General features: G+C 39.5%; 2 protein-coding genes across 2 annotated transcripts in view; both read right to left on the bottom strand.

The window, feature by feature from the left end:
• Window positions 1–12765, bottom strand: part of LOC130458062 (mucin-16-like) — a 38433-nt gene extending 25668 nt beyond the window's left edge. The window contains exon 1 of the mRNA XM_056820971.1: window positions 9858–12765. Coding sequence (XP_056676949.1) covers window positions 9858–12765 — 2908 coding nt within the window. The remainder of the gene's footprint in view (window positions 1–9857) is intronic.
• A 434-nt stretch (window positions 12766–13199) lies between these two features.
• LOC130458063 (mucin-16-like) overlaps window positions 13200–24069 on the bottom strand; it is an 82551-nt gene continuing 71681 nt past the window's right edge. Inside the window, exons 14-19 of the mRNA XM_056820972.1 lie at window positions 21949–22076; window positions 21762–21829; window positions 20482–20651; window positions 19682–19720; window positions 14048–14161; window positions 13200–13338 (exon numbers count right to left, since the gene is read on the bottom strand). Of these exons, the coding sequence (XP_056676950.1) occupies window positions 13286–13338; window positions 14048–14161; window positions 19682–19720; window positions 20482–20651; window positions 21762–21829; window positions 21949–22076 (572 nt within the window). The 3' untranslated portion in view covers window positions 13200–13285. The remainder of the gene's footprint in view (window positions 13339–14047; window positions 14162–19681; window positions 19721–20481; window positions 20652–21761; window positions 21830–21948; window positions 22077–24069) is intronic.

Genomic DNA, 24069 nt, shown 5'->3' on the forward strand with positions numbered 1-24069 from the left:
CTACGGGATGCTGCCGAAGAATTACTCAGGGGGAAATATATATCCTTGAGTTCATATATTAACAAATTCAGGAGGACAGAGGTCAATGAATTGGGCATACAAATTAAAAAACTAGAAAGGGAACAAATTAAAAATCCTCAGATGAAGACTAACTTAGAGAGCCTAAAAATCAAAGGAGAAATTAATAAAATTGAAAGTAAAAGAACTATTGATTTAATAAATAAAACTAGAAGCTGGTACTTTGAAAAAAGAAATAAAATAAACAAAGTACTGGTCAATCTAATTTTAAAAACGAAAGACTAAAACAAAATTGACAAGAGGAAAAGGGAGACATCACCTCTAATAAAAAGGATATTAAGGCAATCATTAAAATTTATTATGCCCAATTATATGGCAATCTAGGTGACATGGATTAATATTTACAAAAATATAAATTGCCTAGACTAACAGATGAATAGACTACCTAAAAAAAACCCATATCAAAAAAAGCAATTGAACAAGCTATCAAAGAATTCCCTAAGAAAAAATCCCCAGGAGCAGATGGATTCCCAAACGAATTCTATCAAACATTCAAAGAACAACTAATCCCAATATTAGACAAACTATTTCACAGAATAAACAAAGAAGGAATTCTACCAAATTCTTTTTATGACAGAAATATGGTACTGATTCCAAAGCCAGGCAGATCAAAAACAGAGAAGGAAAACTACAGACTAAAATCTCCTTAATGAATATAGATGCAAAAATCTTAAATAGGATACAAGCAAAAAGACTCCAGCAATTGATCACGAGTTATTCACTATAACCAGTTAAGATTTATACCTGGAATGCAAGGATGGTTCAATATTAGGAAAACCATCCACATAATTGACCATATTAACAAGAAAACCAACAAAAATCACATGATTATTTCAATGGATGGAGAAAAAGGCTTTGTCAAAATACAACACTCATTCCTATTGAAAATACTAGAAAACATAGGAATAGAAGGGCCTTTCCTAAAATAATAAACAGTATATATCTTAAACCATCAACAAATAAACATAATCTGTAATGGGGATAAACCAAAAACCTTCCCCAATAAGACCAGGAGTTAAACAAGGATGCCCTTTATCACCTCAATTATTTAACATTGTACTAGAAAAAATAACAGTAGCAATTAAAGTAAAAGAAACTGAAGGTATTAAAATAGGCAACGAGGAGACCAAGCTGTCACTATTTGCCGTTGATATGATGGTCTATTTAAAAAATCCTAAAGAATCAAATAAAAAGCTAGTTGAAATAATCAACAACTTTAGCAAAGTTACAGGACACAAAATAAACCCACATAAGTCATCAGCATTTCTATATATTTCCAACATGTCTCCACAGCAAGAATTAGAAAGAGAAATTCCATTTAAAATCATCCTAGTCAATATAAAATATTTAGGAATCTATCTTCCTAGACAAAAACAGGAACTATATGAACACAATTACAAAACACTCTCCACATAATTAAAACTAGATCTAAATGATTAAAAAACACGGATTGCTCATGGGTAGGATGAGCTAACATAATGAAAATGACCATCCTAACCAAATTAATTTACTTATTTAGTGCCATACCCATTGAACTAACAAAAAAACTTTTTTTTTACTTAATTATAAAAAACCATAACAAAGTTCATTTGGAAGAACAAAAGATTAAGGATATCCAGAAAAATCATGGGGTAAGTAACCTCAGAAAAAGAGTCTATGATAAACCCAAAGATCCCAGCTTTGGGGACTAAAACCCACTACTTGATAAAAACTACAGGAAAATTGGAAGACAGTATGGGAGAGATTATGTTTGGATCAACATCTCACACCCTCCACCAAGATAAACTCAGAATCGGTGAATAACTTGAATTTAAAGAAGGCAACTATAAGTAATTTAGGTGAATACAGAATAGCATACATTTCAGATCTATTGGAAAGGAAAGATATTAAAACCAAGCAAGAGTTAGAAAAAAATCACAAAATGTAAAATAAATAATTTTTATTACATCAAATTAAAAAGGTTTTGAACAAACAAAACCAATGCAACCAAAATTAGAAGAGAAGCAACAAATTGGGAAACAATCTTCCTAACAAAAACCTTTGGCAAAGGTCTAATTACTCAAATTTATAAAGAGTTAGCTAAATCAATTTTACAAAAAATCAGTCCATTCTCCAATTGCTAAATGGGCAAGGGACATGAATAGGTAATTTCCAGTTAAAGGAATCAAAACTATTAATAAACACATGAAAAAGTGCTCTAAATCTCTTATAATCATATTGATGCAAATCAAAACATCTCTGAGGTATCACCTCACAACTAGCATATTGGCTAACATGACAGCAATGGAAAGTAATGAATGTTTGAGAGGATATGACAAAGTCAGAACATAAATGAACTGCTGGTAGAGTTGCGAATTGATCCAACCATTCTGGAGGGCAATTTGGAACTATGCTCAAAGGGTGCTAAAAGACTGTCTGCCCTTTGAGCCAGCCATTGCACTGCTAGGTTGGTACTCCAAAGAGATGGTAAGGAAAAAGACCTCTACAGGAATATTCCTAGCTACATTCTTTGTGGTGGCAAATAATTGGAAAATGAGGTGTTTCCCTTCAATTGGGGAATGGCTGAACAAATTCTGGTATATGTTGGTGATGGAGTAGCATAGTGCTCAAAGGTATAATAAACTGGAGGAATTCCAAGGGAACTGGAATGATCTCCAGGAATTGATGCAAAGTGAAAGTAGCAGAACCAGGAGAACATTGTACACAGAGACTGATACACTGTGGTATAATACAATCGAATGTAATGGACTTCTCCCTTAGTGGCAATGCAGTGATCCTAAACATCTTGGAGGGATTTACAAGAATGAACACTATCCACATTCAAAGGAATAACTGTGGGAGTAGAAATGCAGAAGTAAAACAACTGCTTGATTACATGGGTTGAGGGGATATGATTTGGGATATAGACTCTAAATGAAAATCCTAATGCAAACATCAACAACATGGAAATAAGTTTTGATCAAGGACAAATGTACTACCCATTGGAACTGTGTGTCAGTTACGGTAAGGGTGAGGGGAGGGAAGGGAAAGAAAGAATATGATTTTTGTAACCAAGGAATAATGTTCTAAATTGACTAAATAAATAAATACATAAATGGGAAAAAAGAAGTATACTTAGAAGGTACAGTGTATAGGATTATATATCAAAACATATTAAAAAACTAGTAAAAAAGAGGTTAATACTAAGAGTAATGGGAATGGAGAAAAAAATTGGTAAACACAAAGTTCATGAAGAAGCACACGGGGGAGGAGGGGAGAAGATCAAAATAATGGAAGGGCTGAAGAGTTTGGTGACAGCTAATAGTTAAATTTACCCTCATTGGAATTGACTCAGAGAGGGAAGAACAATCAGATCCACTGGGGAAGAGAATGGTTTCCTTCCCTATAGAGAAGTAGATGGGTAATAAATGCACTGGTGGGGAGGGGAGCAATACAAGAGAGAGAGAGGTTCTGGGGTCATTTAAAAGGCACTATAGAAAGAGGAGAATAACAAGAGGGAAGTGGGTGGGAAGGGAAGTAATAATAGGGAGGTTCCAATGGGGGGAAACTGACTAAAAGAGATATGTTGGAGGGGAGGGAAAGAAGGATAAGAGAAAAGGCACAATCGATGGAGGAAATGAAAATGGAGGGGAATATATAGACAGACAGTAATCATAACCATGAATGTGAATGGGATGAACTCACCAATAAAATGGAAGTAGAAAACACGATGGATTAAAAACCATAATCCTACCTTATGTTCTCTATAAGAAACACACTTGAAGCAGGTAGACATATACAGGTTAAAGGTAAGAGGGTACAGTAGAATTTACTTGGCTACAACTGAGACAAATAAGGCAAGAGTAACAATTATGATTTCAGACAAAGCTAAATCAAAAATAGATTGCATTAAAAGAGGAAAGGAAGGTAATTACATTCTGATGAAATGCAGAAGAAATAAAGAAATATCAGTTCTCAACATATATGCACCAAATGGTATAGCATTCAGATTTCTAAAGGAGATAAAGGAGGAAATAGAAGCAAAAACCATACAAGTGGGGGAATTTGACCTTCTCTTTTCAGAACTAGATAAATCAAACCAAAAAATAAATAAGAAGGAAGTAAGGAAAATCAATGAAATGCTTGAAAATTAGAGCTTATAGATATCTGGAGAAAATTAAATAGGGAAAAAGGAATATAGCAACATTTCAATAGCACATAGCACATATACAATCACTGACCATGTACACTAAGGCATAAAAACATTGCAAACAAATGTAGAAAACCAGAAGGAATGCAATTTTCAGACCCTATTTCAATAAAAAATAATAAGGGCTTATTGAAAGGCAGATTTAAAATTAATTGGAAACTAAATAATCTAATTCTTCAAAAGTGGTGGGTCAAAGAACAAATCAAAGAAACAAGTCCAGACTTCATTGAAGAGAATGACAATGGAGTAACAACATATCAAAATCAGTGGAATGCAACCAAAGGAGTGCTCAGAGGAACATTTATATCCCTGAGTGCATATAACAATATATCAGAGAGGGTAGAGCTCAAAAAAAAAAAACTAGAAATAGAATGAATTAAAATCCCCAGATAAAACTAAATTGGAAATTCTAAAAATCAAAAAAGAAATTAATAATATTGAAAGTAAAAGAAATATTGAACTAATAAAAAGACTAGGAGCTTTTACTTTGAAAAAACACATTAAATAGATAAAGTAATGAAAGTAATGATTAATCTAATAAAAAAGAAAGAAGAAAATCAAATTAATAATATCAAAGGTGAAAAGGGAGACCTCATCTCCAATGAAGAGGAAATTTAGGCAATTACTAAGAACAATTTTTCCCAATATATGACAATAAACATGACAATCTAGGTGAAAAGGGTGAATATCTACAAAAATATAAATTGCCTAGATGAACAAGAGGATATAGAATACTTAAACAATCCCATCTCAGAAAACAAAATTGAACAAGTCAGCAGGGAACTCCCTTAGTAAAAATCTCCAGGGCCAGATGGATTCACAAATGAATTCTATCAAACATTGAAAGAACAAGTAATCCCAATGCTATACAAAGTAGTTGACAAAATAAGCAAAGAAGGAGTTTTACCAAAGTCCTTTAATGACACAAATATTGTACTGATTTTCCAAACCAGGAAGACTAAAACTGGAAATAGAAAACTACAGACCAATCTCCTTAATGAATATAGATTCAAAAATCTTCAATAAAATACTAGCAAAAAAAAAGTCAAACAAGTTATCACAAGGATTATTCACTATGATCAGTTAGGATTTATACCAGGACTACAAGGATGGTTTTTTTTTTAAATTTCATAGTATTTTATTTGATCATTTCCATACATTATTCATTAAAGACAAAGATCATTTTCTTTTCCTCCCCCCCACCCCCCATAGCCGACACATGATTCCAATGGGTATCACATGTGTTCTTGATTCGAACCCATTGCCATGTTGTTAATATTTGCATTAGAGTGTTCGTTTAGAGTCTCTCCTCTGTCATGTCCCCTCAACCGCTGTAGTCAGGCAGTTGCTTTTCCTCGGTGTTTCTACTCCCACAGTTTGTCCTCTGCTTATGGATAGTGTTTTTTCTCCTAGATCCCTGCAGAGATTGTTCAGGGACATTACACCGCCACTAATGGAGAAGTCCATTACGTTCGATTATACCACAGTGTGTTTGTCTCTGTGTACAATGTTCTCCTGGTTCTGCTCCTCTCGCTCTGCATCACTTCCTTGAGGTTGTTCCAGTCTCCATGGAATTCCTCCACTTTATTATTCCTTTTTGCACAATAGTATTCCATCACCAACATATACCATAATTTGTTCAGCCATTCCCCAATTGATGGGCATCCCCTCGTTTTCCAATTTTTGGCCACCACAAAGAGCGCAGCTATGAATATTTTTGTACAAGTCTTTTTGTCCATTATCTCTTTGGGGGTACAGACAAACATTCATAAAATTGATCATATCAACAACCAAACCAACAGAAATCACACAATTATCTCAATAGATGCAGAAAAAGCCTTTGACAAAATGCAACATCCATTCCTATTAGAAACAACAGAAAGTATAGGAATACAGGCGACTTTCCTCAATATAATAAAAAGTATGTATTTAAAAATATCAGCAAGCATCATCTGCAATGGGGATAAATCAGAAGTCTTCCCAATAAGATCAGGAAGGTAGCAAGTTTGCCCATTGTCACCTCCATTATTTAACATTGGAATTGGAGCTCCTGGACAGAACAATCAAGGGTGTGCCTGATTAAATCAAGAACACCTTGAGACCAAAACCCTGAGCCTAAGCCTGGCATTAGAATCTGATCTGCACCTGACCTGATCAAGTTCAGACTGAGATCAAAAGCTCACATCTAAGCCTGAGGAAAGTCTTTAAGCTATCAGCATCTCAAGGGTCAATGGAATCAGGAGGGGGAGGGGGCCCTCAGAGTTCTCAGCCCTCAGACCATCTGATAAACTAGTAATAACCCAGAACATAAGTCAAAACTAGCACCAAGAAAGGACTGAAGTTTAAGAGGGCACTTCAACTTCCCAGAAAACAGAACCTACCTATAATTAGATAGGGAAAATGAGCAAACAATCAAAAAAGCCCCTAACTCTAGAGACCTTTTACAGAGACAATATAACAAGGTACACACAGAAGGGGACAACAAAAATAAAGGAAACAACTTCTTATTTATCCCTTACAAAACTAGTTTTCTATGTTTTTGTTTACATGTTTTCTCCTCCACTGGTTGGTAAGGTCATGGAGTACAGGGATAGGTTTTTTTTTGTTTGTTTGTTTGTTTTAGTATTTTTTGATTTTTATAATAGAGGGCATTGTAATATTCAGCATTTTGCACAATGTCTGGCATATAGTAAGTGCTTAATTAATGTTAGTTGATTGATGAAACAGAGGTCAGAGCAGCCCTGGATCGATCTGCTAATTTCATGGGTCTCCCAACTGTATATTTGAAAAATCTGTTTCCCTAAAAAAGAACTACATTTCTTGGGAGCCCACTGGCTTCCTGTCATTTTGGACCTTATAATTTCAGAAAATATACATTGAAATTTTTAATTATATGTAACCAGGAAAATAAAATATCTTTGAATAAAATTATTTTTTAATTAAGAGTTATATTTTTTTTAAAGATAAAAGGCTATTAAGCAGCATGCTCATCTGATGTGGCCTGGCCTCTTAGCAGTGCTGAATGACATACTGATTTTCTCTAATAACACAGGAAGTTTTCTATTGTGAATAGATACCTGAATTCTCCTTGTTCAGACTGGCTTACTACCAGGTTCAATAAGTAAATGAAGAGAGGAAATTCAGTCAGAGCTGAATAAACAGACCTTTGGGAGATTTTATGTTACATGAGTCACTTCCCTTCCCTGAAGTTTTTTGTCCAGAAAATGGCTTGATGGTTTGATTCCATTCCTTCCCTAAGACCATGGAGAGGCATTTGTCCCCTCATCCTCATCACCAGCACACCAGAGCTCCAAATCTGATCTTATCTGCCAGGCCAATTGGCTGCCAGGAGACAAGTATGGACAATGATATCAGAGAGGGCCAGTTTTCTAATTCTGGCCTCTGACCAGTTCCAGGTTCTCTTGGCTATGGGAGTTTTTTGGAACCTCGAGGCCAGAGCATTGTAGGACCAGGTCACAGGAGTCACAGAACTACAATGTAGGAACCAGTGCATAAACTAGGGATGAACAGGCCTCCCTGGAAGGAGAACAGTACCTCAGAAAGGGCCAGACTTGGAGGTAAACCCCTGGATTTGGTACTCAGAGGGTAGGCCAAATGCAAGAAATCATCAAAGGTCCAAGTGAATTATTGTGCCAAGGAGAATACATAGGTCATGGAAACCTACCTTGAATGGAAAGTCCTACAACTATTATTATCCCCTTTTACAGATGAGAAAGTTGAGTCTCACAGAGACAAAGTGACTTACCCACATCTATGTCATTCACCTTACCTAAAGTTCTTTGTTCAAGAGTGGAGGCTTTGGGTCTATCTCCATTCCTTACCCTTGTCTCCCCTGACATGTGGTCCTCTAACCTTGGTGGCTCTAACCATAGAAGTAACTAAGTGGGAGAGTGGTCAGAGTGATATGCCTGGAGACAGGAAGACTTGAGTTCAAATCTAACCTTATTAGCTGTGTGATCCTGGGTAAGTCACTTAGCTTTGCTTGCCTCTGTTTCCCCTTCTGCAAAATGGGGCTAAATATAGCTCCAAACTCCTAGGGTTATTATGAGGACCAAATGAGATAATATTTCTAAGAAATGCTTTGTTATAGTGCCTGGCATATAGTGGGTGCTATATACATGCTTATTCCCGTCCCCTTCCCTTTTCCATAGGCAAGCAGTTGGTAGGTATAAGAGGTATTTGAGGACAAATTTTCCTAATAAACTGAACTCTATCAATGTACCCATTAGATCAAAGCAATCAATCAATCAATCACCATTAAATAAATGTTTTTATTATGTGCCCAGCCTTACCCTAAATAATGAGAATGTAAATAAAAATTTAAAAACATATTTCCTGCCCTTGGAGAAGTTTCCCAAAAGGAAAGTTTCTCGAAGTGGAAAGAGCCATAGCCATTTAATGTGAGGTGCTAAGTCTGAACTCTCTATTGGCCATTGAACATACAGCATAATAGAGTGGAAAGAACAATGACTCTAGAATTAGAGGTCCTGGGTTCAAATTCCACATCTGATGCTTTCTAATTTTGTGCATTGGGCATATGCCACTTAACTTCTCTGGGCCTCAGTTTTCCCATATGTAAAATGATGGGGTTCAGTTAGGTGACCATTGAGGGTCCCTTCCAGTCATATCCAATTACCCTGAGCTAATTACTTTACTTCTCTAAACCTCAGTATCCACATCTGTAATAAGAGAGGCTATCCATAATACCTGACACTTCAAAGTTTCCTTCCAACTTTGTGCCTATTATTGATTGTATAAAAGACCTTAGCAGTGGGAACCTCACTCCTACCTCTAAAACTCCTCTTCTCCAGGCTGTACATAGAAAGCAATCAGAGGTTCAGAAGAGTTCTTGAGGATTGATCTCTAAAATAATTTCATGTTTCCTCTGTAAGACTGGGAAACAAGGCCCTAAAAAGGGTAAACCTCCAACACAGAGACAGAGAGGAGGTACCTACTTACCTGTGGGCATAATAGGAGACACAGGGGTCAGGGGGCTCCTCATCAGTGCTCCTGTGCTTCCTGGCTCCATGGCCTTGGGCATGTGTGACTGGCACCACACCAGCATCACCACCCACAGGAAGACAGGAGGGGAGAACCCAGAGCTCAGTCAAGTCATTATTAGAGGACTCCCAAAGGAAAGTACATTGTTGCTACTATCTGCTGAGACCAAAAATACATGGCTTCTCTGACTTTTCTCCACAGGATAAATAACCAACTTTTCCCCTTCAAAGCATGGACTCATTGATGGACAACCTCCATATATGTTTGATTTAGTGGAATCAGAATCCCATCAATAAGAAGAGGAGAATCACTTTAGCACAGGGACTGTGAAACTATCCTTTGCATAGAGATGAGGAAGCCTGGAGAGATGACACTAATTCAACAGATATGGAGCCAAGAAAAAGTCCCTACAGTGGCCCATTGGAAGGCTATAGACAGGAAGGACCTGGGAGGAAGACCCTTCTCCTTAGAAAGACACAAACTGACCCTCCCTGGACAGACACTCCCCATTTCTTCCAAGGCCACACCCCAATTCCATCCCTGGGAAGCTTATTTAAAATATGCTTACTTGGGAAGAGGCTGGAAGAGGAAGGCACTTGATCAGAAACAGAGGCTGTCCCTGCCTTGACACTCCTGCCCTCTGTGGTTGTGTCAGGAGGACTGGGAGATGCTGTTGTGCAAACTTCTAGTGTGCTGGCTGGAGGCAGGGTGATAGCTGGAGTTGGTGTTGCCTGTGGGTTTCTCTCTGACTCTAGAGTCAGGCCGGCTGGCCCTGGGTCCTCTAATGAGGTAGCAGTTTCAAGGGAAGCTGTGCTTGTCCAGGCCTTGGGGGTACTTAAGGCAGGAAAGGAGCCTGGCCCTGGGCTCAGAGATTCATGGATGGGATTGTGAGGTTCTGTTCCCAGGGAGGGTCCATCTCCTGTGGTGACAACCAGATTGGGAGAACTGGCTTCTACTTGTGATGAGGATCTGGCTGTCCAGGGTACTAATCTTGACACAGTTTCCACATCGACATCCATGCTGCTAGAAGCAGTGACGCTTGGTAGTGGAGAGTTAAAGGTCACAGCAAGGCCAGTGCCTACTGCTAGGGCATCATTGGCCTCCAGGGTAGACATGCTGTGACTTTCAAACCCTTGGGCATTTGTCCTTGGTGCCAAAGCAGTGACTTCAGAAGGCATTTTGGAAACAAAAGTAAGTGTGCTGGTGACCATTTCAAGTAATTTCTCTGTTGGCACAGTGGACAGTGCTTGTTCAGAGCTCAATGCATACTCAGGTCTGGTGGCATGTGTCCTGGTGCTTTCTAAAGGAGAGAACAAGGTCGGAGAGTCTCTGATGGCCTCTGTTCCTGAAATGCTGCCTATGGAAGACTGGCTCTCCACCAATCCTGAGATGAGAGTGGAAGATGTTATGGTCCTTGCTCTAGTTGCCTCAGTTGCAGTAAAAGATAATGGGAATCCTGCATCACTCTCCTGTGGGATTTCAATGATGATTAGTGGACCTTGAATTTCAGACAGCTCAGCCTGGAAAACAGCATCCAGACCTATACCCAATCCAATATGAAAAGGACTCACTGTAGTCACTGTTAGCCACAAGTAAGAAGGACTTGTGTCTCTGGGAGTCACAGCCTCAGAACTTTTTGGAATCTCTCCTAGATTTGTAGTAAAAGGAATAGATGATCTTCCTTCAACTCCTGTGTTAATCCTTGGAGGAGCTAAAGTGCTACCTTCTATCACTTTTGCTGTAACAGTATGTTCTCTGATCTTTGTGGTAAAAGTGTTCACAGAAAGTGTTGAGCCTTTTTCTAAGATTTCATGTGGCTCACCATGAGCTGTCGTCCCCAGGACAGCTGAGTCAGCAGAGGTGACCAATGAGCCTCCAGGATGAGTGTCTGAGACCACTGGGGATTTAGGAGTGGTCAGTGGGGCATCTGTGTTATTCTCTACCACTGAACTTGGAAACTTATGGCTAAGAGTGACCACAGGGGAAAAGGGAACAATGTCCGTGATTTTTGTGCTGGAAATTAGATGCTTGGAGTGAGTCCTGGGGGAAGCTGATCTCATGTTCTTGGTCATGGGGGTATCCTTAGATGATGTTATAGTAGTTGAAGAAGAGTGTGTGCTTTGCCATGTAGGAGTGCTATCTGTCCCAGTGATAGTGAGAGCCCCAGCTTCAGCTATGGTTGACAAAATAGGAACTGTGCTTTGTCCAGGGAGAGCCACAGGGCTGCTGGTGGTGGTAAGAAGCAATGCTGAGCCCACTTGAGCATCTGTGCTCATGGAAGCCATGGAGGTATTTCCCATCATCTTGGCTGGGACAGTCTTAGTTGTATTTTCCATGGCCAGTGGGAAGTTTGAGGTCTTCTCTAAGTCTCTAGTTAAGATTTCATAAGCTAAAGTCACCTGTGGAGTTGAGCCAGTATTGGTACCTGACATGTTTGATACACTTCCCATATTAGCAGCTGAAGACCCAGGAGGTCCAGGCAAAGAAGGGGTCAGCAAAGCACCTGTGCTCTCTTCCATTGTGCCCAGTAGATTTTGGTTAGGAGTGATCTCAGGATGGAGAGAGACCCTGTCTGTGACCTTGCTGCTGAAGATGATACTTATGCTGTCAGTCCCAGGAACATTGGAGCTCTTGTCTTCAGCCTTGTAAGTAACCCCTGAAAATGTTACAGGAGATGAAGTGGAGAATTTGGATGGCAACATGGATATAGGATCAAGGCGATTCATGGTAAGATCTGTAGCTTCAGCTGAATTCGAAGACCATGGAACCACTGTTCTTGTACCAAGGAGAGCCCCAGAGATGCTGCTGATAGAGACAGCAGGTGCTGGTGTAGTCAACACCAAGGATGAGTCTGTCTCTTCTCCAATCCTGGTCCCTGTAGTACCTGAGGTGTGGGGTAGAGAGGTATAGACAGATGCCTTTGGGATGGAGCCCTCCACTGGGCTTGATATGAGGTTAGCAGTGCCCTCAGAAGGATGAAAATTGCCAGGGATGAGTGTACTGATATCTGATTCTGTAGTGCTGCCTGTGGCCAAACTATTCTGTAAATGTCCACTTTCCCTGCTGCTAAATTCAGTCACTGGTGAACCCTCAGGAGGGGTGGGCTTCTTGGGCTCCAGAGTGAGAGGTTCAGCTGGGCTTATCCAGATTCCAAACATGGCAGTGCTTTTCCTACTCTCTAAAGGGGATGAGGGTACAATTCTGGAGTAACTGATCCCTTCACTTAAATTGGCCAGAGAAGTAGAGGCCATGTCAGGTTGAAAAGTTATTCCAGGACCTGTGAAGTAGTGCTCCCTGTGAGTGATACCAGGAGTGTCTAAATTCTCTGGGAAGGTTCTGGACACTGTTTTATCTTCTGTTGGTCCTTCTATAGACAACAATGGGGTGTTTGCATCTTCTCCAGATAATGTTGGAATGGTGCTGGTAGCAGTGGAAGTTAGGGCAGCTGAGCCTGGCTCTAGTGTGGTATGTCTCATTGATGAATCATGATTTGGTATGGTTTCTGTGGCACCTGTGGCTCTTGGAAGTGAAGATAGAGGCACAATGGAGGTGATTTCAGTTCCTGGGGCTGAGTTAGCAGTATTGAAAGAATCAACTGGAGTGGGCCATGGAGAAAGGGGGGTACTGGAACTCTCTCAAGGAGCTATTTCTGCCATAGGTGTGTCTGCAAGGGGTGTACAAAAAATTATTCCAGATAGGGTGATGTTTAAGGGACCACTGGAGCCATGTGGGTTCTACTGGAGTCATGGAGAGTGAGGGCTTTGCAATTGCCATGGTGACTCTAGAGGATATCTCACTTGGAGCTGAGGGTGAGATGGGAGAGGACACAGTTCTCCTGTGACCTGTTCCAGTGGGTGCAGTGAGAAGTGGGTCTTGAGTGGCTGTGGCTCTTGGAGTTGTCTCCATGACATGTATGTCTGTTTCAGTGTCTGAAATAGAATCTCTCCCAGTAGAGCCAGTCACAGGGATACTGGTGGAATCTGTTGGTTCTCTTCCCTAGTCAGATCCACTCACTTTCTTCAGTGTCCCTGAAGTCTCAGTAGAGAATTCTATGACCAAAGTAGTTAGTTAAAGTGTGCCTAAGGGTTGATGGAAGAAGTTTGGGGTTATTTGGACAGATATCCCCAGAGCCTGTGAGGAGTTTGTCCTTCCTGAGAAGAGCACCTTCTCCCTAACAAGCACTTTCAAAATAAAAAGGTCTGTGACAGAGATTATGATCTACTTCTGCTCTAGGGTGCATGGCCACCATGAGAAAGTATTAAATAAGAAGAGACTGAAATCTACATATCATCATCTACATGGATCTCTCCGGTCATCTTGCCCTCAGATGAGATAGGGATCCTGGCTCAGACAAAATGCCTGTTAGATACCTGCTCAGGTTAAATGGAAAATGAAGCAGTAATCATTTGTTACTAATCAGGTACCCCATTCAGGGTTTTAGGTGCTGGGCATAGGAAAGCCTGTCCTTCAGTAGTGGACTTTTAGCATAGTAAATTATATGTATACACACTAACTAACACAAGAAATGGACATGAGCTCTTCATCCAAAGGCTGGTATCATGGTATACATCTGGGCAGACAGTAATGGGACAGAGGAAGTTGCCAGGTCTTACAACCTAATCACAAACTCCCCCATCAGTGAGTATCCTGTACTCAGAATATGAAGATGAATCCATATCATATCTCCAAGCTGTAAAACAAGGGCCCAGAGCAAGGATGAATACCAGTATAATAGAAAGAAAATTAATAATTTCTTACCAATGGCACCTACTGTGGATTCATAGGTCAGGAGGCCACTAGTCACTGATGTCATATCTCCTGGTGCTCCATAGTCTGGGATAAGGGTGACGGGTCCTACAGCAATCTCACTCTCTAGAGGAATAAATGAGGGCATATATCTCAGCCGCAGGAGTAGGGGGTACAAAGGACAATATGTTGTCCCTTTATATTCTGAAGGAAACTCCAAAATATGTACCTTCTTTATTTCATCCTTCATCTAGCAGAGAATCTCTCTAGTATTCCCTTTCTCTCATTTTTTTTCAAACTCTCCAAATCTAATGACAGTTTTCCTACTTCCCCATCTGGGAAGGGGCCACTCTCAAGTAAAGCCCTACTCTATAAACATAACTACTGCAATTTTTATGAATATATCCAAATGTCATGTTGTAATTTTTGATCTTTGGAAGAAAAATCTGGTATTCTTTCCTCATTTCCATGACTTTCATAAAGTCCCTGCTAAGAGCTCCTCTGATTCGTACGTGATCCTTCTAAATTTTAGTGCCCTGATTCTCTTAATTATCTCCAACTAATCTTATTTTAGATTGTGTATACATTGTTGTTGGCTTATTGTCTCCCCAATTAGACTGTAAGCTTCTTAAGATTAAGGGTGCCTTTCTTCTTATCCCCTGTGCTCTTCAGAGTGTGGGGAATCAGAGCAGACACAATGAATGGTTATAAACTCACTGACTGACTGATATTGCCTAAGGAAATGTTCCCTATCTTGCTATAATTCTACAGGCTCCATATATGTTAGACTCAATACTAATCACCACAGAAGGGTCCTTGTAGCTCAGGGACCAGCAGAGTGTGCTACTATAGAGAGATGAAGGATCCTGAAAGGCATTCACTCACCCAACAGACCCAACAAGATCTTAAGTGTACCAAAAAAAGAAGCTCTAAGAGGGAAATGGGAGGGAAAGTGATTTCCCCTGAGATATTAAGGTATCCTCCATGGACACATCTGGCCCCCATCCTCCAGGGCTAAAGAGGAAGCCTGCTTCAAACATTCTTCCTTAGGAACAGGATAGAGCTAACAGGTACATGAGCAAAAAGAGAAGTTGTCTCTGCCCTAGCCCTGCTGCCTTCTGTACTGTGGGAGCTGGGCTCAGAGAACCTGATTTCCAACTTTCCTTTGTGCTAGCTGGAGTCAGGATGATAGCGAGAGTTGATGTTTCTCCTGAACTCCTCTGAGACTCTACAGTCAGACTGGCTAACCTGGAGTTCTCCAATGAGGAGGTAGCCCCAGGTGAGCCTGTGCTTGTGGAGGCTGCACAAAAGGTAAAGGGAGGAATGAGGCTTGGCCACATTGAGTTCATTTTACCAAGGAGTGTTTCACCAATAAGGTGGCTTGTTTCCCCCTGTGATGAGGGCCTGGCAGTCCAGGAAAGTGAGCTTGATTCAGTCTCCATATCCACGCTATAGAGATAATGATGTTTGACAGCAGAAGGATCCTGGTCACCACAGGACTGATCCTCACTATTGGACCAATGCTGGCTGCCAGGGTAGCTGTGTTCTGATTTTCAGACTCCTGGCCATCTGTCCCTGGTGCTCAAATAGTGACTTCAGAAAACATTTTGGAAACAATGGTACCTGAGCTGGTCTGTACTCCCATTGAGTTCTCAAGTCACTTAAACTATGCCTCCATTTTCTCAATTATAAAATGAGGATAATAATAGCATCTCCCTCCAGAGCCTGGTACATAGTTGATGCTTAATTTATCATTTCTTCTCTACTCCTAACTCTTGTGAATCTTAAAGACTACTCATACTGTACCTTAGAAGATTTTATTGAAACTGTTGCCTTATTGTAACAATGGAGATATTTGGTCTAACAAGAATCAGGAATGTATTGGGTACTTTTAAATTTACTCCACCCTACTCAGACAGTGCCTTAGGGGAAGATAATGTAAACTCCTGATTGAACAATGAAATTCCTTAACTCATACCTTATAGTGAAGCTAAAACTTAAGCTAAGATTATTTTTAGATCTAATACAAAAAGGTTTTAAGTACCTGTAACGGTTAAATTGGTACCTAAAAAGGTCAAGTACCTTACAAAGGACAATCTAAACAAAGATGTGTGAAGGACTCAGAAAATTTAATCTAACCAGAGAAGGTGAAAAACAAAGAAGGGGAAAACTAAGAATGGGCAATCCTGGGAAAAGACGTCTACTGTGATTCATAGACATGAAAATTTAGGGGAGGTGACAAAAGAGAAAATTTCTTTAAAAGGAAGGGATAAAAAGACAATTGAATTCAGTTAAAATTGAATTCAGTTTGGAGAATAATTTCTTTTTGGAGTGGAAGAACCCAGCCTGGAGATGGTCTTGTGGTGAGTAATAAAACTGACTTGCTCTCCCTTAGGCTCAGCCCTAGGCCTTTTTCTACTACTTGGCTCAGCCTAAGCCAATGCAGAGAGAGAGAGAGAGAGAGAGAGAGAGAGAGAGAGAGAGAGAGAGAGAGAGAGAGAGAGAGAGAGAGAGAGAGAGATCTCTCGCTTTCTCCCCTTAATTCCTTCTCCCTTTATCAATTAAAAACTCAATAAATCCCAGCTGACTTGGGGGTTTTCACATTTGGGATTTTCCCATGGCGACCACTTATTTTAGATTTTAAGTCAAAACACTAAAAATTATCTTTATAACCTTCTCCCCCTACCCTTACCAGCAATGCTTCTCAAATCTGAAAATTCAGTAACCAGAAAAGGAGACCCAGGATAGATAACACATTAAGTCATAAGTTGAAAGGTAAATATATTTTTCATATAATGATGATAAAATGGAACACTTTCAAATGTGCAAAGTACTTTACAAATTTTTTCTCTTGTAAAAAATCAATCAACAGACACTTATTAAGAAGCTATGCTAAGCTAGGCATGGTTCTTGGTATTGAAAACTTGGAGACAAAAATAAAACATACCCTGCCTTCAAGAAGCTTACAATCTACCAAGAGAGTTTATACAATGAGTCCTCATGGACTTAGAAATTTGTCTTAGGAAAGGACAAGAGCACAGACTTCACCTGTTTACATTATAAAATCATCTCTTTAGATTATTATATCAAATCCCTTACCTTCAGCCTAAGCCTGGATACTAAATATAAGTTCTTAAGCAGAAGACTGGAAAGTGCTAGGCAATTGGTATTAAATGATTTGTCCAGTGTCACACAGCTTGCAAATGTCTGAGCTCAGATTTCAATCTAAGATCATCGATTCTCCAGGTCTGGATCTCTTCCACTGAACCAGGCAGCTGACCCAGTCTCTTTAGCTTTTAAGCTCTCCACTAATGCTAACTCCCTCGAGACAGAGAACTGATGAATTCTGAGTACAGACTAAAGCAGATATTTTAATTTTCTTTATTTTGGTTGTTTTTTCTCCCCACAACATGGTTAATGTTGAAATGTTTTCCATGACTTCATATGGATAATGGCTATTATATCTTTTGACTTCTCAATGGGGGAGGGAGGTAAAGGTTTTTTTTTTAATGTTTGCCTAGGTTAATTCCTTCAATTTATTTTTCTTACCTTTATTTTTAAAGCTGTAATTTCTAATATAATATTTAAAAATAGTGATAAAGGGAGTCCTTGCTTCACCCTGAATTTTATTGGAAAGGCTTCTAAGTTATCCCCATTGCAGTTGACACTTGGCTAATGTTTTAAGATACTACTTGGCATTTTAAGGAATTATCATTCATTCCTATTGTTTCTCTTTTTTATTTAACAAGAATATGTGTTGAATCTTTTCAAGGTTTCTTTTTCATCATCTAATGAGATAATCATATATTTTATATTGATTTCATTATTGATCTAGTCAATTATGCTGATGGTTTTCCTTATATTAAACCAGGCTTGCATTCCTAGTATTAATCCCCCCTGGTCATGGTGAATGATCTTAGTGATATGTTACTGGAGTCTCTTTGTTAGTATTTTATTTAAGATTTTATATCAATATTCATTAAGGAAATGGATCTATAATTTTCTTTGATTTTCCCTTCGTGCATTGGGTATCAGGCACTAAATTTGTGTCATAAGAAGCATTTGGTAACACTCCTTCTTGGACAATTTTGCCAAAAACTTTATATACCATTGGGACTAATTGCCCTTCAAAGATCTGAGAGAATTCCCTTGTGAACCCATATGGCCTTGAGCAGTTCTCTTGGGGAATTCTTTGACAACATGGTCAATTTATTTTTTCTGAAATAGGATCACATAAATATACTATTTCTTCCTTTGTTAATCTGGGAAATTTATATTTTTGTAAATATTTAGACATTTCCACTAGATTATCAGTTTTTTTCTTATATAATTGGGTAAATCATCTGCTAATGATGCTTTAATTTCGTCTTCATTGAGGATGGAAGTCATCCTTTATACTTTTGATACTGGTAATCTGATTTTCTTCTTACTTTTTCAATCAAACTAACCAATGCTCGATGATATATAGAACAGATAGATTTTTTTTTCATGAAACCAACTCTTTGTTCATTAGTTTAGTAGCACTCACACTTTCAATTTTGTCTCTTTTAGTTAGGATTTCCTATTTTGACTTTAGTTAGAGATTTCTGATTAGTTGTTCTTCTATTTTTTTTTGGTTCAATGCACAATTTTAGATCTGCCTTTTCTCTATCTTGTTAATGTAAGGCATTCACATTTAACACTCAACCCCGTTCTCCAGGGTCATTGGATGTTATTCTTCCTCCTACAGTATATAATTCTGCTAATATGGCCCTCTCCCTTTCCCTGGTATGGGAAACTTCCTCTCCCATGGCTATGTCTTTGCACTCTTTGCACTAGCTATCTTCTCTACCAGGAATGCCCTCCTTCCTCTCCTCCAACTCAGAGGACCTAGCCCCCACCCCAACCCCCTCTTTTGTCAACATTCAGCACTAGCACCTCCTTTCATGATTCCCTGTACTCTCCCTCCCTAACTACCTTGTTAATTCTAATTTATTCTTAGTTTTTATTCAACATGTATTCATCTCTGTAGTTATTGACACCATTGATAAAATACCAGGACATTGTGAAGAGAAATCATTTCATTCTTTGTCATATATGACACCTGGGACTGGGTCTCTCCTGCCCTCTCCATTTCCTACTTCATGTCCTTGGATGAGAAATTAGGTGAAAAAACAGAAGAGAAGTTAGGCATTAGGCATTTCCTAACTGTACTGCCAGAGGTAAATGATGACTGAGTAAGAGACATGATTGGAAAGAGTGTAGTTAATGAAGGAGCAGAGGATAAAAACATTATTAATGAAAACCAGTGGCCAACATTCATGAATGAAGGATATGGGTGAGAAGCCCAAGACACTGGAATGCTGGGAGATACCCTCTATATACCAGGCTATAAAGGAGATAGACAGCCTGATTTTTAAATTCCATGGGCTGAATTTTTTTTTCCACTGAAGAATTTAGATATGTTTTAATTGCAAATAAAAACATAGGCCAATGAGGAAATAATGTCTCAACATTAGCCATATTTAATAAGATATCAAATTCTGAAATCCTAAAACTAATTTTTATTCCTGTTCCCTGCACTGCTCCCATCGAAAAGGGTGAAAAATATCTTTCCTGATATTGTCCCCCAAAAAAACCCAGAAAATAAAGAAATTGAAAACTCACTCTTTGTGGATATGATGCCTGGTTGCTTATGGTGATACCCTGTAGTGGGGAATGGTAATAAAAAAAGAACAAAGAAATTCAGAGGGAACAAGTGTTGGAGAGAAGGTAAGGGCAGGGAAGAAAAATGCAAGGAACAGTAGTTGAAAGAAGGGAAGAAGAAAGAAGAACAGGATAGAAAAAAGATAATACGTCAGAAAAGTTATAAAGATAAGAGTGTGGGAAAGACAGAGAATAAAGAAAACAAAAAAGAAAGAGAAGATAGAGGGAAAGAACAAAGAAGAAATATAGAAAGTGATAGGTGAGGAGAGACACAGAGTGGGACAGGGGAGAGAGAGAGAGAGAGAGAGAGAGAGACAGAGACAGAGACAGAGACAGAGACAGAGACAGAGAGACACAGAGAGACACAGAGACAGAAACAGAGACAGAGAGAGAACACATAAACCTTTGAGTACGGTATCTCTCTGTGGGAAAAAGGTTAATGGTGGAATGGAGAGGAGATGTTTGGGGGACCATAGGGATGGGGAAATGGTGCTTCAACATTCAAGAAGAAGGGATTTATGGCATACTTCTTGGTTCAAGGAGCATAAGAACAAACCAGCCTCTTCTGATCTTTAGAAGTGAGCTCCCTAGGTCTTCCTAGTTTGGCACCACTTTGTGGGCCAGTGCCCAGGAGTGTCATAGTGAAACCAAGTAAAATAGGAGGCTCAAAAGGAGAGAAGAATTTGGGGCAGATGGGTTGTATTCTGGAACAGGCACCACCCAGAGAAAGAGAAGTATATTTCCCAAATCAAGATATTTACCATCCACAAAGAGGCTGTCCCTCTCTATAAGCACATGTTTTAGCCTTCTTCTTTGAATCTGTTCAGTTAGCTCCCAGTAAACCTTCTCTTTGTTCAGGACAGGGTTGGAGGAATCTTCCTGAAAAGTACACAGGACACCCACTCCTGTTGCTGTCCCATTCTTCAGAGACCTGGAAATTGATGTTTCAGACAGGAGGTGTCAAAAACATACAAGAGATGTCAAACATAGCCCTTCCTGAGGGTCATAGGAACCAGATTAAAGTGTCAGTCCTGATTAAAGTGTAATTCCAATCTGATTTTAATGTGTTAGTTTACTAATTTAAAAGGTAATATATAAATATGTATGGTTTTCAGAGTCAAAATGCAGGCCTTAGGGACCCTGATGTATAATTTAATGGCCTCCTTTTGAGGTTGACACCATTGGTTTCGTTTCTGAAATTTAGTTATTCAGAGGACACTCTTGAGAGAAGTCAACAACTTTGAACAAAGGTTTACAGAGGACTGTAAATTTAGAGTTGACAAGGACATTAGAAGCCATAAAATTCAGCCCCTTCCTTTTATAGAGGAATGCATTGAGGCTAAGGCAGGTTATGTGATTTGCACAAGGTCACAAAGTGGTATGTGTCTAAGAGAGAATTTGAACTGTGTTCTTCCTGAATCCATGCTTAGCACTTTATTCACCAAACTGGAGTTGGCAGTGCTCTGTCTATTTACTTATTTTTATGTTTACAAGTATGTATGGGGTCTGATTATCTTCAGTAGTTTCCTTAGAGTAGTAGAAAGAACTTGGACTTAAAGTCAAAGGGCCTGTGTTCAAATTTGGAATTGGACAATTATCTTTGTCATTATAAAAGTTATTGAACTATCCTTGGTTCTTCATTTTTCATCTGTAAATGAAGGGAATGGTCTAGATGACCTCTACTGCCCCTTCCAACTTTTAAAATATAATCCTCCGATTCTAGAGAAAATCAATGCTGATATGTGTTTGAATCAATCAATTTCTACCCACTCACTTGGTGCCTGCCATGTTATTCCTTCTCACATGGAGTTTTAAATTTGGAAGACTTATGTGGAAAGAAGTTTTTCTTCACCACATAAAGGATAGGAGGATGCCTGGAATGTTTCTAATGGCTTGCTGGTTGGGGAATTTTATCCATTACATCGTGGGAAAGAAGGAATTGCTATTGGGAAGGAGAAGCAGCAGCAGCCTGGACAAAATCTAAGTCAAATGGGAAAGCGTGGTCTTTGCTATTTGAGTGGACATCTTGCAGGATTCTCACCTCAGCAAGTTCACACTGCATGCAGAATAGTGAGAGCCAAGGTTGCTCATTCCAAATAAGAACTTCAGCTGAAAACAAAAGGGGAGAAAGGAACTTCTGAGAACCTGACTAGACCAAGCCTGGATAATCAGGGCTAAGGAAGGCAGCATGGGGGAGAGAAGGTAGGGGAAGGGGAATGGAGTCTCACCAGAACTTGCAGGACATTCTCAGCAGCCTTAAATGTGTTGGAGCCCCTTTCACCCATGTCTGGTGTATAAAACATGTTGGTGATGGTAAAGTTGAGGGTGAATGTCTTGGAGTAGGAGCTCCCTGCTGCTGTACAGAAGGAAAGATATCACATTGTCTGAGCCTTACAAATGTTATTCAAATGAGAGGAAATGCTTTGTAAACCTTCAAGTTCTATCTAAATGTCAGTTATGATGACCATTATCATCATCATGACTCCAGGGGGCACTCTTCTAGTCCTTCCTCAGTTGGAAACTCAGCAGAATGAACCCACTAATGAAAACCTGAACACATCTCTAGCCATACACACCATTTCTGGAAGTATTAAAATTGTGCCTTTGTAGTCAGAATACCTGGGTTGAAATCATGGCCCTGCCACGTCCTATGTTTTTGCCTTAGTTTTCTCACAAGTAAAATTAGGAGGTTGAATCCAGTTTCAAAGTTAAGAACTGATTACATGACAAAAATTGCTGGGAATAATGCAAATTAGTCTGGCAGAAATTAGGGATGGCCCAATGTCTTGTATGACATGACAAAGTAAACTCCAAATGGGTACATGAGTTAGATACAAAAGGTGATATAAAACAAACGAGAGTGATGAGGAAAATTGTATCTTTCATGGTAATGGACAAGGGGACAGTTTATGATCACATGAGGGAAAGATAGGAGAGCAAGATAAAAATGGACACTGTTGTTAACTTATGACAAAATAGTTTTTCCCCAAAAACAAAACCAATGTAGGCAAAATGAGGAGGGATTCGGGTAATTGGAGGGAAAAATCTTTGCTTCAAATTCTTTTGATGAGAGACTCATTTCCAATATCCAATGAATCAGATTTATGAGAGTAACGGTAAAGGACATAGCCAAAGTTGTTGGAGAAGATAGAGATTCCTCATCTAATCTCTACCAAATTCCTCTCCAAAACCCAACATAATGCCTTCAAAATGAATTCTGGAGAAGTATAACACAGAGAAAAGACAAAGAAGTCATTTTCTAGCAGAAACCCACTTTGAAGATCAGCAGGACAGATGATGTGTACAGGGGTCGAGGTGGAAGTAGACAACAATGCACCAGGGCATGTCCCATTAAGCTAGCAGCCTTCTCCATCATTAAGTGTTCATTATGTGCCCAGTGTAGTCCTAAATACTGAGGATACGGATAAAAGTTTTAAAAAACATTTGCTGCCCTTGGAGAGGTCACAGAAGGCACCCTCTGAAGTGGAAAGAGCCTTAGCCATTTAATGTGAAGCACTAGGGCTGAACTCTCTTTTAGCCCCTGAAGTACAGCATAACAGATTAGAAAAGACAATGACTCTGGAATCAGAGGTCCTGGGTTCAAATATCACTTCTGATGCTTTCTACATTTGTGGCCTGGGACATCTTATATAACTTCTCTGGGCCTCAGTTTTCCCAAATGCAAAATGAAGGGTTTCAGCTAAGTGGCCTTTTAGGGCCCCTTCCAGTCCTATCCAATCATGCTGACACAAACATTTTAAGTTTTCAGGGCCTCAGTTCCCACCTCTGTAAAACAAGAGGCTATACGTAATCCCAGACACTTCTAAGGTTCCTTCCAACTAATTATATGAAAGGTCATAGCATTGGGAAACTCACTCCACATTCTGCAATTCCTATTCTCAAGGCTGGGCATAGAAAGGCATCAGAGGCACAGAGGAGTTCCTACCTGTAGTGCTAGAGGAAGGTGATGGAGTCAGAGATGGTGCTAAAAAAATGGGGGAACAGACAGAAAAACCACAGCAAACTATGAATGAAAACTCTTGACCACATGCATACAGGAATACTACAGGGAAGGGTACAGTCTATGGGATATAGAGGTGATGTGGTTGTCACATGATCTCTTCAGATCAGCCACTGAATCATCTGGTCAGAGGGGGAGGGAAATCCATCCTGACCTCTGGGGGGAGCTGTTCATTTTTGCATCGTCAGCCCCTCAGTCTTGCACTAGGCAGACTTATCATGAAAGCTTGGGTCGTCTAGCCATCTACTACTTTGCAACTCTGGGCCCATTATTGAGTCCACCATTCCACTGGCATAGAACTTCCTCTTCCCACACCATGTCTGCTTAA

Source organism: Monodelphis domestica, chromosome 3, assembly GCF_027887165.1.
Source record: "Monodelphis domestica isolate mMonDom1 chromosome 3, mMonDom1.pri, whole genome shotgun sequence".
Classification (NCBI taxonomy): Eukaryota; Metazoa; Chordata; class Mammalia; order Didelphimorphia; family Didelphidae; genus Monodelphis; species Monodelphis domestica.